General features: G+C 38.4%; 1 protein-coding gene across 3 annotated transcripts in view; it reads right to left on the bottom strand.

Moving 5' to 3' along the window:
• Window positions 1–2,047: 2,047 nt before the first annotated feature.
• RBMS3 (RNA binding motif single stranded interacting protein 3) overlaps window positions 2,048–20,910 on the bottom strand; it is a 690,034-nt gene continuing 671,171 nt past the window's right edge. For all 3 annotated transcript variants that reach the window (XM_060308006.2, XM_070046679.1, XM_030830022.3), the window contains 2 exons: window positions 5,050–5,130; window positions 2,048–2,179 (listed from right to left, as the gene is read on the bottom strand). In XM_060308006.2, the coding sequence (XP_060163989.1) occupies window positions 2,048–2,179; window positions 5,050–5,130 (213 nt within the window). The remainder of the gene's footprint in view (window positions 2,180–5,049; window positions 5,131–20,910) is intronic.

Here is a 20,910-nt window from a genome sequence, read left to right on the forward strand (position 1 = left end):
AGGGTGTGGAGAAAAAGGGAACCCTCCTACACTGTTGGTGGGAATGTAAATTGCTAAAGCCACTATGGAAAGCAATATGGAGGTTCCTTAAAAAACCAATAGTGCTACCATATGATCCAGCAATCCCAGTCCTGAGCATATATCTGGAGAAAATGATGGTTCAAAATGATACATACACCCCAGTGTTCATTGCAGCACTATTTCCAATAGCCAAGGCATGGAAGCAACCTAAATGTCCATAAACAGATGAATGATTAAAGAAGATGATGTACATATATACAACAGAATATTACTCAGCCATTAAAGAGAATGAAATAATACCAGTTGCAGCAACATGGATGGACCTGGAGATTATCATACTAAGTGAAGTAAGACAGAGAAAGACAAATATCGTATGATACGGCTTATATGTGGAATCTAAAAAAATGATACAAATGAACTTATTTACAAAACATAAACAGACTCACAGACTTAGAAAACAAACCTATGGTTACCAAAGGGGAAAAGTGGGGGGGGGCATGGCTAAATTGGGGGTTTGGGATTGACATATACACACTATTATATTTAAAATAGGTAACAAACAAGGACCTACTGTATAGCACAGGGAACTCTGCTCAATATTCTGTAATAACCTAAATGGAAAAGAATTTGAAAAAAGAATAGATACATGTATATGTATAAGTGAATCATTTTGCTGTACACCTGAAACTAACACAACATTTTTAATCAACTAAACTCCAATATAAAATAAAAATTAAAAAACTTACAAATAAAAAACAAAAATGCCTTATTCACTACAGATATTTCCTGAAAGTTATTGTGTAATAGTAATAATGATAGTAGTAGTAGTAGTAGCAGTAATGATAATAATAATAGTAATAATAATACCTTGTATTTGTAAGGTTAAGTCATGTTCTAGCATATTTAATTTGGAGGACTGACTTTAGAAGTTAAAGCACATACTGAAGACTCCATTACCATTATCAATCTTTCAACAACAAACAAATCTCTAAATGTGTATTGAGATGAAAGAAAACTGATGATCAAGAAATGGAACAGCACTCTGCAAACAGGAAGAGTCTTTTGGAAATTTTCTATTCAGCAGGGCTTTGACTGTTACCTATAAAGTAAAATAGTTAGCATGACAAGACATCTGTATATAGACTGAACTTTTCTTAATTCCTTTGGTTTCAATCAAAACCTTTCAAATTTTAATCTCCATAATTACTCAACACAAAGCGAACTGAACTTTGCTCTCTCAGTGATTTAAGGATTTTTCAGTAGTAATTCTGACTCCCTGATTTTTGCTTTGCCACTTAATTCCTCAATAAGACTGTACTCCATGTTGTTTTATATTTAACAATACTCTTTTTCATAAACTGTTTTACTGGGTGAGTTTGAAGCACCCTTGCCAGGGGAGTGTTACTGTCTTCATTTAAGAATGAAGTCACTGAGACCAAAATGCAGACACACTATCCAGTTTCAAGTGTGAATACTGGAGGTTTTCAAAAAATATGTGTGGTAGAATTTTTTTTGGTAACAATGTCTATGATGCCCCTCTCTGTATCCAAGCCTTTTGGTAGTGAATTCCTACATTAACGCTGGGCTTGGTCACATGACTTGCGTTTGACCTATGGGACAATAGCAAATGAGTCATAAACAGAATTCAAAAAATGCTGGTCATTTGGGCATCCTCTCTTGCTGTTCTCTGAATTCTGAGACTTCCATGGGAATAAGCCTGCTAGAGGGTCAGCAATACATGGCTCATTGGTGTCCATCACTCAACCATCAGACAACTGACACCCAGAAGCAGAACTGTGAAGATGCCCAGGAGCTATGCCCAGATGCTTAAGCAAGTCCAGTCAATATCAGAAGAACCATTCACCTGAGGTCAGCCCAAATTCTAACCCACAGAATAATGAACTAAATATATGTTTGTCACTAAGTTAGGGATGGTCTGTACTGCAGCAAAAGATAGCAGATGCCACGTAAGAGAATAATGTCCAGATGGCTGACCTGGAGGGAAAGAGTTTAGTATGGCTTGAACTTACTTAGACTGTTGGTAAGAATATGCGGATGCATGCTCGTTGGATGTGTCCACTGCTATCTGCTGCTGCTGACCACTTGTGTCCTGGGATGAAGGTGCCACTGTCTGGGGAGAGGTATCAGCAACAACACCCTATGGAGGCAATAAGAACACAAAAGTCTTATTGGCTTTAGCAAAAGGGCTTCTTGCAGATGGACTGTAGGGCATACCCATCTTCCATATGGCTTGAGTAGAGCTGCACTCAGCTATATAAAGCCACAGCAAGAACCCAAAGAAAAACCACAGAGCACATTTGGATAAGGGCTGAGGAATTTACCTCAATGTGTCACCAAGAAGCCTTGCCATCAGAAGACCCTGTAGCAGTCAAATGATGAGGAAAGCATTTTGCCCATAGTTAGAACTTTTAAATCATGGTTGCATACAGCCACACTAAATAATGATTCCTTAATCAAAAAATTCATGCAGAATTCCTATAAAAACGTGTATGTTTGAGCATTTTCCTGGGAATAAAGTAGTCTACCCTATCTCTATGATCTGTCAAACCAATGGACTTTGACCTTCATAAAAATCTACATCCAAGTTTGGAATTCTTTTAAAGGACACTGTTAAGCAGTGTCTCCCTTAAGCAATTTGATTTGTTTTATTTATTTTCATTTTCCTTGATGTGAACTGGAATTCATTTAGAAGTTTCAGAAAAAGAAAGAAACAAGCATCCTTAATTTTGTTTTGCTCCTCCCCTTACCATTTGAATGGCTTTTGCCAACAAGAATGGATTTCTTGAGTTGGTCATCAGATGCCAACAAGAATGGATTTCTTGAGTTGGTCATCATTCAGAATATGTTTGGTTCCGAGAGAGGTTTGGTAGTTAGTAGTCCTAAGGAGGGAATCTATCTGAATACATTCTCCTGGTTTTACTTATATTATAGCCTTGGGCTTCTGCAGGGATATAGGTTTTTGGTCAACTCCCTATCCCTAACAAAAGCTCCCTGAAATTGTTCCTCAGAATCTGAAAATTCTCCCTTTATGAATTCAATCTTTTTTTTTTTTTCCTAATATACTATTTGATGTTATGCATTTTGATGAACCTCCCACCACACTGATTTGTGTGGATACTGGTGAATTTTCAATGCGTGTTTTTACATAGAAAATGAATCAGTGCTTTCCTTTATAAGCACAAATTCAAGGCAATATATCAGGGTATACTTATATAATTCTTAGTGAAATATTTCTTTTTAAATCCCAGATTTAACTATAATTAGACTGTTCCCACTAAGCAACACTGTCAAATGTGTCTCCTTATTTTATAGTCCTCAAATAGCTCAGATTCTGTAGATAAGCACACACATTTGGTCCAGAGATAGAGAAATGTGGATATATGTGGCAGAGATTTATGCTTAAAGTCACCTACAATGTCTAGATTCATAATTTTCTTAAGACCTAGATGAGTTTTGATAGCTAAATATAGCAAAGAACATACATTTTAATCACATATTCTTGAAATTCTGAAAAGCCAATTAAAACTTCTTTAATACTGAAACATTCCTTGGGGACCATAGGTCTGGTCCTCCAAGAATTGGACCTCCTTGGTTTCCTAAGTGACAGGACACTGTCCTCTTAAATGTCTGTGCTTCCCAAACCCTGGTACGAGCAAATATTTGTCACACACTAAAAACAAGCAAACAAACAAACATTTCAAAAGATCTAATTTGGTCTGTAAAGATCTCACCCAATCTCTGTGGCTCCAGAGGTTGGAAGAGTCATGGTGGTCTCCCACAATGAGTGGTACCAACATGAGTTGGTTGGCCAACTCATGGAGTAGCAATGGCATGAACTCCAGAGGAGTCCCAACTGATGGATGAAATGCACTGTGACCATAATGGCAAATGCGCATCAGGAGAAGGGGAAGGGGGGGCAAGAAACAATAATGGTTAGAACCAGAGAGAAGTATACACCTCTAAGTGTCTTACCACCATCCACATAGTCCTATGCCCCACTCCTTTCCTATGTATCTTGCTGGCTCTGTCCAGTAAAATAATGTGTAGAGGAAATGGATTCAGCCCAATGAAAAGAGAGAAGGAAGGGACAAAGCTTCCAGTAAGGAAAATATGACTTTATCTTTCACAGTGTCCATAGCAATATGAGTGGTAGAAAATATGACTTTATCTTTCACAGTATCCATAGCAATATGAGTGGTAGAAAATATGACTTTATCTTTCACAGTATCCATAGCAATATGAGTGGTAGAAGTTTTTCTCTCTTGTCTGTAGGATGCCACAGTCCTGTCAAGGTTCATTGGCAAGAGCACTGGTTCTTCATCTTTGGTACACATTAGAATCACCTAGCATCTTTTAAAAGTCCTGGTATCCAGTCCACACCCTAGACCCCATCAGACTCTCTGGCAATAGGACCTAGGCATCACAATTTTTTAAAGTATTAAGTTTTAAAATAATTTTGATATGCAGAAAAGTTTGACAACCAGTTCTCTAATCCAGTCCCTCTCAACTTTTAATGTGCACCTTGATCCTTAAGGGATCTTGTTAAAACGCAAACTCTGATTCAGTAAATCTGGGTGAGGTCTGAAAATATGCATTGCTAACAGGCTCTCAGGTGATACTGATAATGCTGGTCTAGGGACCACTACTGGAGAAACAAGGCATCAGAGAACTAGCTCATTCAAATAGCTGCACATGTTTGCCTTCCTCTTTCTGAGTGTTTGTGGCTAACATTTGATGAGGTAGTTATTTGATCTCTGATCTTTTCTCTAAACATAAAAATGGCACTCCTCTCAGACCTGGATACCAAATTTTGCTTATGTCATATGCAAAGCAAAACATAGGTATGTTCAAGTAAAGTACATACTTTCACAGAGTGAGTTTGCAACTTCAAATTTTCAAGTAGCACAAAAATCACAAATAAGGATTTTGGGGGTTATGGTGGACCCCAGTGCATGTGGCTGAGATTTATCTGCCCTAACCTTGTTCTGTAAGAAGAGATAGACTTACTTCAATGGAAACAGCTGTCGGAGGCACAGGCGTGTACTGGGGAATGTAGGTCCCTTGCATAGGAGCGGCGGCAGTCATATACTAGAGGGAATCAAAGAAAAATGCAGGTGAACTTGGGCGTGCAACCAGTGAGAAAAGTGATATCACATAAGACTGCTTTCGATGTGTGGCCCCCCACCAATGCATGATGAAACTTAAACTTTATTTTGACCAAAAATATTGCAGTTCCTATCAGCATAGAATAGTCATCGCTTACTGATTCAGTACCAACAGCAGCCCACCTCCCCGATGTCAGTAAAAGTTAATTCACCCCATCCCCTCACTTTGTCCTTTTGAATATTCTACATCAGCTCCCAAACATTTCACTTTCACATCTAAAACACAAATGCCAGGGGGGCAGGGATGACATCTGTTTTTTTCTCCATTTTATTGCTAGCACATAGTAGGCTCTCAACAGATTATTTGTTGAATGAATGAATCATTATATTGTGAATAATAATTTCTTTTCTAACTAACGTAAAAGAGAGGAATAATGTAAGAAATACTTATCTAGCAACAATCAGAATAGGTAAATGTTATCATTTTTGTCATTTGATCACTTTTTTATATATGAAGGAAATAGAGTGTTCCAGATAGTGTTGAAGTTGCTTTTCTTCCTTCCCCCTATTCCATGTTCATTTCACTGTATTTCCTTTTCCAATCCTTTAATTCTCCAAATTTTCTTCATCCAGATGAACAATACAACAGTCCAATCATTCTTCACTACATTGTAGTAGTCAGTAAAATATGTGTTGGGGATAACATGTATTTTGGCAACGAAAAACGGAAGCCCCAGAAAAATTATATGCCCACTACCATAAGCAAAAAGCATGACCCATATTCCTATTTGTAATACACATACCCCCTGAAAAGTCAAAGTTCTACTCTTTGAGAATGGAATCTTCTATGAAATCAACTGTATTTCTGAGTTTCTAAACTTGAACATCACAAAATTTCAGAACCAGAACCATCTAATGAAAACAAGGTTTCTCAAAACACAAAGCTTTAGAGGAACACTTTTTATGGAAAACTACAAGCCCATGATTCTGTATTCTTCTAAATTTGCTGAGTTCATGTATTAAGGCCATGCATAAATAGGCAAAACCTAAATTACAATGTTGTGCATTGATCGGTACTTTCAGTATCCAAGAGGCATGATAATTCTGAATCAAGGGAAATATCTGAATGGAGATTGGTTCATCAGATGTTGTTGCTGTTTACTATTCATAGAGAAATATAGCAATAAAGCAACTCTGGGATAAGTGCTTCTCCATCCTAAACTAAGCACTGTCTTACTACATCTATTTGCTAAAAACAGAGACAGCCTTAGTGAAACAACACTAAATCAAACAAACCAAACCGCTGCCTGTAATCCATGTGTTACTGCTGATAACAACTGTGTGCAATTCCTATGTGTACAAAAACAGCCTTGTAATGTGTACCAAGGGCAGTTGTTTGCAAGGATTGGGGGTATTACTAACTTAGCTTCATAGTTGAAAATTAGCAGAGGTTTCTGTGCCCCATCCTCTGTGTTCCCAGAGTGTTCATCACTCTTCTATTAAAATTGTCCAGACTCTCATCTCTCTAAAGGCATGGACCAAGTGTTACATGTCTCTGCATCTTCCAACACTCCACACAATGCCTGGTACCTGGTAAATAATTGTTCAATGGCTGAATAAAAGGACACAAGAAGAAAGCCTTCCATTTCCAATTACAAATCTTGTATGCCTCTTAGCTGTCAATAATTCTGAGTTCTCTATAGATATCAATTTCCCCACCCCTATAAAGTGTTTGTATAACCTTTAAACAAATACTTTAGCCCCCTCTGCTCATCATTACCCTGTGTCCTTAAGCAGACAATGATTATTCAGGTATCCAACTGCTATCAATTTTTCAAATAAGTACAGAACTCTGGAGTCACATTTCAGCAAATATTATTTCATATCTAGTACCCATGGCAGGTGTCTGCTTTGCCAACAAAATTGCTCTAGAAAGTATATTGGAGATAACAGTTTCTTGGCCATTTCAGACATGTCATATAGGTTTTAAACATCCCTTAATTTAGTATTCCCTACAATGTATTTTTTTTAAATGTTAGCTCAACTGAGAAAAAAGCTTTCTGTGTTCCAGAGCAATGCTGCACAATGTATCCTCTTTGCTATAGAGATAGAATTTTAAAACTCTGAGAAATCAGGTTTTACAGAAGCCTATTTAAAGGAGATTTTAAATCAGTGTTTCTAAAACTGTTTTTGGTAGCACCTACTGATTTTGCTTAAAACTAGTACTCTCAAGAATATACTTTGAAAAAGGTTTCTTTAATTGAATATCAAAAATCCTAGTAGATCTGTAGCAAGTGGGAATGTGTCTTCACCAACAGAGTTAATGCTCTTGTGGCTCACCTTCTCCCCTTTGGTCATGGTTTTTCAAGATGTATAATACACCAGTAAAAGGATGCTCCCTCACTGATCTGAGTATTTTCTATTCCTGAGTTAGTAATTTCAAACTTTGCAATTGTCATCAGTGAGTGTGCGTGTCCTTCCTCGACATAAGACAATGTCACTGGACATGGCTCGACCCACCCCTGCTCCATGGTCTGCATCGCTAAGGAGACCTTTCTGTGAACTAGATTTAGGGACGTGGGCTGGGGCCACACGTAGCACCGTTCACGACTTCTCATGAGAATCCACCTCAGTTTTAGACCTCCCTTGTCAAACTAGAGTTCTCAAGCAGTGTAGTTAATGAAAAGCATTTTGTGTCATTCTTAGCTAAGCTTCTTGAAATGACTCTGAGTTATTCAAAACCCCATCTGTGTTCTGTTCAGTAAAATCAGTAAATCTTCATACCTTCTGTGGCATTCAATGAAGTTGTGAAAGTGGCCCAAACTGAACTGCTTATAGCATAAATTCAGAGTTATCTCTTCAGAACAATGCTGTGAGTTAGGCAATATGGCTCACCCATTTTACAGACTGAGAAACTGAGATATATTGGAATAACTCCAGTTCTGTTGACACAAGATTCAGTCTACTTCAGTACCCTTGAAATAAAATAACTAAGGTCCTAAGAGCTTTTATGATCATTACCATGCAAAATAATATCAACTTTTAAAAAAATAATAGACTTTAATAATTGGAGTTTCAATTAAATATAGGATAATAATGCCTTGGTTTAAACATTTTATTGTCATTTAATTTCCATAGATTTTAAAATTTTCACTATATACTCAGAATACCTCATTTTCTTCTGGAAAGGCTACCCCTTGTGTTTAACTTATTTTATAATTTAACTTTATGCTACTCTTCAGAACTAATGGAGATTTTATAGTATAAATGAGATCAGCTCAGTTCAATGTGTTGTGTATGTGTATTTTTTAATTAAAAAAAAAAACGCCCTTCTGGCTGCTCTTCTTTTTTTTTTTTTTTTTTGGTGTCACAGAAAATCTAATAGAGCTGGAGAATGTTGTTTCAAAATTAGGGATAGGCTTATTTTAAACAAGTCAATGCTATGGTGTTTTATACCCTGTAAGGTTATTATCTCTCGATAAACGTTTGCAATGAAACTTTTCTGTGGTAGACATATATTTTCTAGGGTAAAGCCTCAAGAAGTGACAGCCTTGTAAAATAACACACAAGAACTTACAAGAAATGGCTACAGCTATGTGTAAGATCAACTCTCAGCTTTAGGTAATTGGTGACAAATAACTCTGAACTTTCTCTAAGCATACAGTATGATTTCCTTAAGAGCAAAGATAAACTACAGTCAGACTTAATAATGCAGGCTGTACAAACATGGTTTAGATCTCAGTGCCTAAGGTTGCTTTCTTTTCATCCAGCTAATAAATGACAAAAACCTAAAGAAGGACCTGTGATATAAAAAAAATCTGCCCTTTGAGTTGATAAATTTCTGTGAATTACTTATTAAAAGCAAAACAAGAATGGATTTCTATCCTTTAAGCTAATTTATCTTACTGGTTTTTCTCAAAAGCTAGAAAATGTCTTCCATAATTCTTTCATGAGTACACATTATTTTGCATTGTGGGGGGATATAATGGCTGATGGGACCCATATTACAATAAGATGATGTAGATAAAATGGATAAATCCGTATAATATTTCCCCGTTGGTGGCAGCTTAAAGTTTTGATATTCATGGATAAGTTTTCTTTTTTGGTAAACAATTCAATGATTTTTACATATTCTGAAAGCACTGGATTTTCACATAGAAGTATGTAGGAGACGCAGATAGCCATTTTCAAACCCACAGAATAAATTCCAGACTCCATCACTTCTTCCAAGAAGTCTAGACACTGCATCACCAAGACAGTTACATGAAGAGAGAAAAAAAATGGTGAAGTTGGAGAGGAATTGTGTTTTTGTCTGTTTAATTTAGAACAAACTGTTTCTGTTACTGTGGACTCATTGATTATTTCTGAAGAAACAGAAAGTGAAAACTCCAAATTTTTAGTTCCTGATTTACTTTCTCTTCCCCCACCAAAGCAAAACAAATAAAAAACGTTTTATATATTTCCCTTGAGCAAACTTTTCCTTTTATTTATCTGTAGAGCAAAGGAGTGGCAAGGAAATCCCCACATTTCAATTCTTGGAATTTCGTAAAATAAAATAATTGATCAAACTTGTTCATTTGGAGTTATTGTTATACTACGTAGGTTTTAAATTGGTGCGTCTAGTCCTTGCTATAACATTCAAAAATCGGTTTAACAAATTTCAGCAAGAGTAGTTGTCCAGGTCCTGTCAAACCCAGAAAGTCACTGAGAAGGATATAGGAAAGGAAGTTGAGCAGAGGAAGCAGAAATTGTGCTGGATGATGCTAATAGCATGCAGTGTGGATTACTATGAGTTCCATCTAATACAAAGTTTCCTTTCATAAAGGAAGCTTGTGGGTATAGGGAACAACCTGAATTATGATTCATCAGTATCTGGTAAGCGGCTCAGGAGGAGGCCACAGAGTTACCTTAGGTAGGGGTATTCTGGGGTTTTGAGGATTCTATTTCTTGGATTTGCAAAATTCTGTCATCTCAGAGCTAGGGAGAGGTTGGTGTACTTGGGGTGGCAAATTAGTATCATTTCACATGTTTACATTGGCTAAGTAGTAACAGCTGCCTGGAGTATAATTCTAAGAATGCCTTCTAAGTCTCCATGTCACTCAGTGGATGAGAGACCATCCATAGAGAAGAATAGAGCTGAAGAGGGTCTCGTTGAAAGGAAAGAGTGCCCCCACTAGGGCACTAGGGCTGAACTTCTACTTGGACCTCTACTGCTCAGTTCTTCCTATATTCTTCCACTCCTGCCAATGAAATGTTGGAGAGTAAGTGGATACCCCCATAATAGTAATAGTGTAGGCTTTCATAATGGTTTATGTTAGTGCTAATTTATGGCCTATTTACTTTTTAAGGTACTAATGCAGAAATAACAAAGTAGACATCTATGAGTGATGAAATAATTATCCCTAAAGTGTAGGTAGATGTGAATATAGATAGCAGCATAGACTTCACCTACTAGAGTAAAAGCACCTGAAAAGGGAAGAAGACCAGTTAGTAGGCTTGATAGAAAGGGGAGCCCAGAATTTTTAGGAGTATGTAGCCTATGTTATCCTATACAGCTCACCAGAATAGTGCTAAACATAGCTCAGAGAGGTGTGCATTAAACTGTTAAAAAAAAATACAGATTGTCGTCATTATATTCGGGGTTGAGGCCTATTTGTTGCTGCCATACAGCAAAGAGAGGAACAAAGAAGAACCTTGGAGGTTGATCTTAGACTGGAAATTTACAAAACCTCACCCACTGCAATATAGGGAGAAGTTGTCATTCCCACAGGATCACAGTCTATGGAATCCTTCAACTGTGCAGAAAAAGCAATTTTCACAAATGTATGGGAAAAAACCAAAGCCCATTAAGTTTGAGCATGTGCACAGATCACGTGGTAGCAATAAAAATAAAACATAATACTATGGAAATTTAGCTGATTAAGAATCTATTTCAGGGCTTCCCTGGTAGTGCAGTGGTTAAGAATCTGCCTACCAATGCAAGGGACACAGGTTGGTGCCCTGGCCCGGGAAGATCCCACATGCCACGGAGCAACTAAGCCCGTGTGCCACAACTACTGAGCCTGAGCTCTAGAGCCCGCAAGCCACAACTACTGAGCACACGTGCCACAACTACTGAAGCCTACACACCTACAGCCCGTGCTCTGCAGCAAGAGAAGCCACGACAATGAAAAGCCCGTGCACCGCAATGAAGAGTAGCCCCCACTCACCGCAACTAGAGAAAGCCCGCACACAGCAATGAAGATCCAACACAGCCAATAAGTAAATAATAATAATAATAAAAAGGAACTATGTCTTAAAATTTGAACTTGAAACAACTCCATATAGATATCATGAATTCCTTCCTACCCTCTCCTCAATTTTTCTGTGATGGGTAACATGAAATACAGAGAAAGATAAGAGAGATTCCATGAACCACAAAGACCACTCAGGAGATAAAAGTAAGTCAGATAAAACTAGGAATTAGAATGGAGGCAACTATGAAAGCATATTCACAGTGGAGTAGCAGGAATTAAAGACTCCTTGGGCTTAGTAGAGAGGGGAGGTAAGTAGAAAAGATAGTAAAAGAATATTATGAGTAAAATTATGTCAATACATTTGACAACTTAGATAAAATACACAAATTTGCTGAATAGCAAAATTTAGTAAAATGGATGCAAAAAGAGATAAAAAATCTGTATAGGGCTTCCCTGGTGGCGCAGTGGTTGAGAGCCCGCCTGCCGATGCAAGGGACATGGGTTCGTGCCCCGGTCCGGGAAGATCCCACATGCTGCGGAGTGGCTACGCCCGTGAGCCATGGCTGCTGAGCCTGCGCGTCTGGAGCCTGTGCTCCGCAACAGGAGAGGCCACGACAGTGAGAGGCCCGCGAACCGCAAAAAAAAAAAAAAAAATCTGCATAGTCTATATTTACTAAAAAAAATAAATTCAGAATCCAAAACCTTCCCAAAATAAAATCTTCAGCTTCAACTGGCTTCTCTGGTGAATTTTCCAAACATTTAAGGAGTAAATAATAGCAATCTTGTATACATTCTTCCAGAGAGTACTAAAGAAGGAACACTTCTCAACTCATCTTATGAAGTAGCATATTCTTTATATCAAAATTTGAAAGGGACATTACGAGAAGAGAAAACTACAAAAACTACAGCCCAATGTCTTTCATGAATATTTATAAAAGCTTCCTAAATAGTGTAGGAAATAAAATTTATCAACTCAGTGAGATATATATATATATTATAATATTATATATAAATATATAATAATATATATAATATATATAATGTTCAAGTAGAATTTATTTCAGGATTGCAAGGTAGGTTTAATATTTGAAAGTCAATCAACATAATTCACCATAAAGAAAACTATATGATCATTGTAATGACTTAAAATATCTTTTATAAAATCTAACGTCTGCATATGAGGAAATGTCTTGGCACACTAGGAGTAGATGGAAACTAGGAATAGAAGTCTGTAAACAAAAAATTTACAGCTAACCTCACAGTTAATGGTGACACACTGAATGCTTTCTATTTGAATTTTGGAATAAGATAAAGATGTTCAGTATCATCTCTTCTAACATTGTTTAGAGATTCTAGGCAGTGCACTAAGACAAGAAAAAGAAATGGAAGGCATAAAGAGAAAAGATCACCAGAAGTGAGAAATTAAGGAAACTGAGAGGTGACAGTGCTCTACTGTAAAATTCCAATAATTAGCAACATTCAGTAAAACTGTATTGAGCCCCTAGTATGTGCCAAATACTAAGTAAACATAAACTACAGTCTTAAAGCATGGGTTAGGCAATAGGACCTGATAGAGCCCAGAAAAAACAGATTTCATTACCAACCCACTGGATGTCCTGGATAGTTCCTTTCTCCTTTATTATCTGACATATATAAAGCTATTTAATTTTATATATTATTCATTATTGCCAATTTTACATTTACCACAGTATCCAGGAACAGATTAAGTTGGTCTACTGTATTATTACTTTCTTGTTAGTCTTCCCTTGTTGTATTTAAATTTCCTGTCTGTTTATACCATCCTTTTTGTTTCTTAACATTCTCTATTATTTTTGCTTATTATTATTGCAAAGAATTAAGAGTCTCTGTAAAGTAATGACCTCTTCAAATGAGAGAGGCTGTTGAGGTCAAATCAACATTTACTTAAATCTGCCTCTAAATCTGCAAGCTTCAAGAAGAAAAAATCACTTTAACAAATGACCTAACTGACCTATTACCTGGATAGCACTTTCAGAAACTTACATGAACACACAGGCCAACAACTAACACCCTCAGCCTCTCAAGGCTCGCTTGATCTTTCCTCTAGGAAACAGAGTTTTCTTCTTCGTTTTGGAAATGAAAGAATGGAGGGATTTTGTCAAGAAGATAGACAAGTCCTCAATGTGCCTCAAAGCTTTGTTGTTTTCTACTTAAGTCTGTGACTAAAGCATTAAATTGGGCTAGGTGAGGACACTTCAGACAAACTGAAAAAGCACTCATTCAGGCTGACATACACACAGTAAATTCCATTTCCACACAAAAGATTTCCTCTCAAGCATCTCAGACCCACTCTTCATAAATTCTAGCCATTCCAGTGAACTAGAGTAGACAATAAAAGTCAACAAGAGGAAATGTTGAGGGTGCCCTTTAAATTGTCCTTTAAAACAAAGTTCAGTCTCTACAAGAGTCAACAAACATATAGTTTTTGTGTGCGTTTGGTTTTGAGTCAAGAGACTTTCAGGTGTGGAAACTGACCTCGACTAGATAGAATATTCACATTAGAGACTGATCTAAGATGGGTGGGGAACAAGTGAAGGTAAGAAGGAAGTGGGGAGAAGCAGAGAAGATGGGGTAATGTTCTAAATAAGGAGGAAAAAAATATAAAGCAACAACAAGTTGAAAACTGCAAAAGTAGAGCATAAAGCTATTTGAGAAAAGTAATTCTGGGAACTGTACATATTTAGGGGGAAAAAAACCAGATTGGAACAATATTACCCTATCCATGTGAGCATATATAACTTTGACAACACAAAAGCATAATAGAGGAGTTTCTGCTGAGCTACAGATATTACCATTCTTGCCTCCAAGGATGTGTTCAAAGTAAAGAGTTAAGGGCAAGGGATAGGAGGACCAGCAGGAAAGAGACCTTCTGGTACCAGAGTCCAGATTCCACTTTTTGCCACAAAAATTGAAGAAAAACTTGTTTGATAACAGCTGTCAAACAATGGATAGACAAAGGACATCATCTTGGGGTAAATTTCAACCCACTCCCATTGAGGTCTTAAGAATCACCGTGAACTGCACCATCTCACATATGTTCAGCTTTACCCCAGTCCACCTGCTCGCAGTTTACTTGAGTTGTTTAGCATGATGGTTAAGAAAAATCTCAATTTGTAGCTATAAATCTCTTAGTGCGTTGTAAAATGGAGTCAAATATTCATACTCGAAAGCTTTATTTTTGAGACATATTAGTCAAATAATGCATACAAGGTTCTTAGCATAGAGCTGGGTATATACTAACAACCTAATAGATAGGAACAGTCATTACTATTGGTTTTATTGATTGATTGATTGATTGATTGATTGCGGTACACGGGCCTCTCACTGTTGTGGCCTCTCCCGTTGCGGACCACAGGCTCCGGACGCGCAGGCTCAGCGGCCATGGCTCACGGGCCCAGCTGCTCTGCGGCATGTGGGATCTTCCCGGACTGGGGCACGAACCCACGTCCCCTGCACCGGCAGGCGGACTCTCAACCACTGCGCCACCAGGGAAGCCCCTGGTTTTATTTTTATTGATTTTATTAGTATGACAAGATGGAAATGTCATTATCTTCATAGTTTGGCAGGATCAGAAATCAGCTTAGGCAGGAAATGTTCATTTCTTTCTCTTGGAAATTACATTGATAAGATACTTGGTATCAACAGAGGCTCCTAAGGCATGGGTGACAGACACTTAACGTACATGAAGAGACAGTTATAAATGGAGGGAACTTGTGTTTCTGAGAAAGAGGGAGAGGGAGGAAGCCTGGAGAAGCTAGAGGAAAGTGGGAGGAGAGAGGTGGCCAGGAGCACGTGGAGGGGAAGGGCTGGCGGAATCCCATGGTGGGGCAGGGGGGCGCTGAAGGGCACTTTAAGCACAGGGATGAATCTTTATATTCAGTCTGAAATTGCTTACATGTCCATTACATGTCCATTACTGAACATGACTCAAGCCTTCCCTAATGTTATTCTGAGTAGGATTTTGGGGGGAAAACTGGAAAGAGGGTGAATTTTACATCTGAATCAGTGTGGAGTAGACAGAGCAGACACAGGTGACTATATGGTCTCAAAAATGTAAATACATAATTCAGAAAGCCTTGGACTTCTAAAGGGCATGGAATTGGGGGTTCCAGACAATCTTATCTGGTTTCATAGTATTTCAGGATCCAGTGACATCTGGGTTACATTCTTAAACAGAGAAAATAGACTTGGATACAGTTGACTCAAAAAGACTGAAAAGTTGCCCCAAATCTTAGTATTTTCTATCTACTGGAGAAATAATTGAGAGAAGCATCTAAGAAGCAGTTCCAAAAAGAAATAAAAGCAATGGTTATTAAAAAATATAAACAGGAAGACTAGAAGTGCACTTTTTAGGGTGGTGGTATAGAAGAAGTTAGGCAGTAAAGGTCAAACAGAAAGAAAAATCAGTATAGATACAGACTATTCTTAATTTCATTTCCGTATTTTCCTTGGCCTGGTCCTACCATCTGACCTTGATTTCTATATCCCAGGAGACGTTAGCTTCTGTTTAGGGCCTGGGAACACTCCTTCACAAACTCACAGGCTACTATGGACACTGTTTTCCTAGAATGTTAACTATAGATTTTTCTGGAGTTTAGGTCCTGTTTTTCTTTCTCATGACCAAGGCACTGTGTTTCCCACATTTCATTAAAAAATATTTATGAAAGCCAACTATGTTTAAGATGTTATGAGTCTTATTTCTCCAAAGAAGACATACAGATTAGGCACATGAAAAGATGCTCAACATTGCTAATTGTTAGGGAAATGAAAATCAAAACTACAGTGAGGTACCACCTCACACCAGTCAGAATGGCCATCATTAAAAAGTGTACAAATAAGAAATGCTGGAGAGGGTGTGGAGAAAAGGGAACCCTCCTACACTGTTGGTGGGAACGTAAGTTGGTGCAGCCACTGTGGAAAACAGTGAGGAGGTTCCTCAGAAAACTAAAAATAGAATTACCATATGATCCAACAATCCCACTCCTGGGTATATATCTGCACAAAACTATAATTCAAAAAGATACATGCACACATATGTTCGTAGCAGCACTATTTACAATAGCCAAGACATGGAAACAACCTAATGTCCATCAACAGATGAATGGATAAAGAAGATGTGGTATGTATATACAATGGAAAGAAGGAAATAATGCCATTTGCAGTAACATGGATGCAACTAGAGATTAGCATACAGAGTAAAGTCAGAAAGAGAAAGACAAATACCATATGATATCACTTATATGTGGAATCTAAAATATGACACAAGTGAACCTATCTATGAAACAGAAACACACACACAGACATAGAGAACAGACTTGTGGTTGCCAAGGGCGGGGGTGGGGGGCGTTGGGAGAGGAATGGAGTGGGAGGTTGGGGTTAGCAGAGCCCTACTGTATGGCACAGAGAACTATCAATATGTTCAATATCCTATGATAAACTGTAATGGGAAAGAACATTAAAAAAAAAGGAATGGGGCTTCCCTGGTGGTGCAATGGTTGGGAGTCCGCCTGCGCATGCAGGGGTATGCGGGTTTGGGCCCTGGTCCGGGGGCATCCCGCATGCCGCGGAGTGGCTGGGCCTGTGAGGCACAACTGCTGAGCCCATGCACCTGGAGCCCATACTCCAGAGCAGGACAGGCCACTGGGATGAGAAGCCCGCGCACCACAACCGAGAGTGGCCCCCGCTCACCGCAACTAGAGGGGACCTGTGTGCAGCAGCAAAGACCCAACACAGCCAAAAATAAATAAATAAATAAATACATTTATTTTTAAAAAAAAGGGAACGTAATAAAAAGGTGTTATGAGGGCTTCCCTGGTGGCACAGTGGTTGAGAGCCCGCCTGCCGATGCAAGGGACATGGGTTCGTGCCCCGGTCCGGGAGGATCCCACGTGCCACGGAGCGGCTGGGCCCGTGAGCCATGGCTGCTGAGCCTGCGCATTCGGAGCCTGTGGTCCGCAACGGGAGAGGCCACAACAGTGAGAGGCCCGCGTACCGCAAAAAAAAAAAAAAAAGGTGTTATGAGTCTTACAGTGGCAGATATAAACCAATCTCCTCCTTGATGAATTTCAGGCACTCTTATAGAAAATAAAAATACATGGGTTTTAATTTACTAACAAATATCCTTAATTCTTATCTAAAGGATATTTATAAAACAAGAAAAGAAACTAAAAAAAAGGGATCAATGACTAAACCGTGACCCTAGATCAAAAGTGAAAAATCCAAGTCTATAGTAAGTATAGATTCTAGACAGCAGGGCAGGAAGAATGATAAGAGGGCAGGTACAGTGACCAGTTATTTTCAACCACTCAAAATCCATTTTCCCTTCCCAATGTAACCTGTATTTCCTTTGGGAATTCTTATGCCGCCCCCCCATCCCTAATCACATAATTAGAATGTGACTGACTCCACAGTTAGTATACCCTGATCCCCTGTCCAGAAATGGATGAAAATAACCCCCGCAGAACCAATGAAACTAGAGAAGATGTTTATTAGAAATTCTGGGAGAGGAAAATATTTTTTTTGTATGTGTAGAAACTTCTAGAAATTACCTTTTCTCTTCCTTTGGCATGTAAGTGTGAGCATGTAAGGGCATCATTGCTACCTTGACAATGACGGGGAGGAACGGGTAGGCTGGGTTCATCAGACGTGAGGCTGTGAAGATGATACACAGCTTAGCAGAAAGAAAACAGGTCTTTAGAGATATCATTTGAGCCAGTTCTCTCTATGGCTTTTCAGGTACATGAATCAATACATTTATTTTTAAATTAAATCTTTTTGAGCTGAGTGTTTAATTATTCCTTGTGGTTGAGGAGGTCATATGAATTTGAAAGGGGAAATTAGGCAAATGAGAAAATGAGTTTAAAAAATACACAACATCATCAGCTCTGATAGAACTGCCCAGAACAGCAGGTCAGGGGTAGCACAGGCCTCTGTTACCTTGCCTACTAGGCATTTGGTCCTCTTATTCTGTCAATAAAACTCAACTGCTTACAGAGCCTTCTCTGACATTTGAGAGTTGGCTCTGCCTTTCAAATGTTTATCCGAATCCAATTTGCCTAATTACTTTAAATATTTTTCATTACTATTTACAGCATCTCAAGAACTTTTCCTAATTAGGAGACACTAATTAGCAGAATTTTTTGAGATTTCTGAGGAAACTCATATGGAGAATGCCCACCATCATTCTGCAACAGCCCTGCAACTAAAATGGAAATAATCTACCACAGTGCCTAAAATTCCACCCTGGGAGTAAATGTTAACTCAGTCAGAAACTGGTATTTTACCATGTAACTGGCCCTCAAGAAGGAGCTGGGAGAATCCTGAGAAAAAGACTGAAGCTAGTTTTGATGAAGGGAAGAAGAAACTATAGGATTAGAGTTGATGGGACAGGCCCCAGGGGTATAAAGTTCTGAGGTTTTTAGAAAAGCCTAAGAGAAGAGAATATCAAATGGAGTGTAGGGATCTGGAATAGTCCCAAACTATCGCTTTATTTGTATTGACCCTGAATGGGCCACCAAGTACTAGATCTCAGGTATCCTGGCATATTTCTGCTATCCTATCACTCCATTTTCTTACCTGATTGGATTTCCCAAACTTTTCCAGTGTTTACTACATGTGGGATCTCTCCAGGTACCATTCATCGAACTTGTTTGTTCTGTGGATATGGGGGAGATTGACTTTCCTCAACTAAATCTTGTTTACTGCCTGTGACCCAAGTATCCTGTTTCTATCAGACACCTTGTGTAAGTTCTGAACTTGTATGCTAACCTCAGTAAGTTACTTTAAATACAAATACCTCACGAGGGTGAAACAAATCTGGATATCTGCAGGTTTTTAGTGAGCATTGCAAGAAAAGACTTTGCACTGGATTTCTTTTATTCAGTATCTTCCAAATAATGTTCCATGGAAGGCTCTTTCAAGGAATTTTTTACAGCTGTTCCACAGTCTTGTTTACTCTGAGTCAAAAAATTTGAAAAATGAAGGAATAAACCAAGCTAAGCAGGTATTTTCATTTTTCTTGCAGATGAGGTTTCCTTTCTCTCTTTTTCCTCCTTCCTTCTTTATATCCACTGTTTTTTTCCCCTGAAGTACTTCTCCATCTTTAGTTTGCAAATATTTATTGTGAACCTACAAGCATCTCTAAGAAGACAAATGCAGCTTGTTATACTTCCCAAAAGTGCTGGACCTCAGCACTTTTAATTTTTTAAATACAGTAACATCTCATGGGATGGAGGTGCAGTCTCTAGGACCCTGGTTCTCAACTTTGGCCTTACATTGGAATCACCTGAGCCATTTGAAGAAAATGCTGATGCCTGGGGCCCACCTACAGAGAACCTGATTTAATTGGCCTGGAGTGTGGCCTGGGCATTAATATTTAATGCTCACCTGGTAATTCCAATATGCTACAAAATTTAAATCTGCTACCCTAAGGGCTGTTTGGAAAATTATGCTTAACTATGTTCCCCAAGGAAATCTATAATTCACATAAATGATCAAAAGATTAATTAAGTATAAGTGATAGATTTATGTTACATACTCTGAACTTCTATCATTCTTCCTTGGAGGATCTTGCATTAAGAAAAGGAAAATAAAACAGAAAAATATATATATCCCCAAAGGAACTGAAAACAGTTGTGAAAGGTGCTGGGAGGTAAGTAAATATATGCCCAATAAAATTTCTTCCCAATTCTACCCAGGATTCTGCAGGCACTGGCAAAGGGTTGGGGGCAGGGTGAAGAGGAGGCGAGAAAAGTACAACTGTCCTCATTAGCCATAAGTCACAGTGAGTCTGTAGACAACCAAGGTCAACTTGGGTGTGAAATTAGGGGCTCAGTTGAAAGCTTTGTTTCTAGTTTTATGTATCTTAGAAATACAAACAGTGAATAATCAGGATTAGATGCTGCCAGTTACAAAAAGAGCTTTAATATCCAAGTATGGAGTAATCCTCTTAGCTGTATTTCATACCAGTGGAAAATAAAAAAGACCAGTTTAGTTACTGTCCTAATTACTAGAGGCTCAAAGGAATGTGCTGGGGAAGAAGATGCTTGTTGACAATATATGAGTCCTTCCCTGGACTCATGGGCTGCCATGAGTTCTTTAAAAGGACCAAGACTCTTATTATAATATATATGTCCTTGGTCCTTTTAAAAATGGAGTGAAAACTCTTGACATTAGGAAGACCTTCCTGAAGTATGAAGTATGAGTATGAATATAATAGAAAGGGGAAAAGAAGACCATAAGCACTTCACACCCAGGAATTACTGCTGTTATGTTTGTAAACAATGTTGGTTCCCTCCCCTCCACATTAAGAGACAGGATTGAGCTCCCATTCTGGTTTGGGGTCTTAATAATCCTAAAAGTATCTCCTGGGAAATAACCGTGCCCTAGTGAATACATACACTACACCCATGTGCCAGTTCACACGGTTTCTTTGTCCCGCGAGTTCTTAAATATATCATTACAGGCCATGAACCCTGATAGTTTTGAGT

Source organism: Globicephala melas, chromosome 11 (assembly GCF_963455315.2).
Source record: "Globicephala melas chromosome 11, mGloMel1.2, whole genome shotgun sequence".
Classification (NCBI taxonomy): Eukaryota; Metazoa; Chordata; class Mammalia; order Artiodactyla; family Delphinidae; genus Globicephala; species Globicephala melas.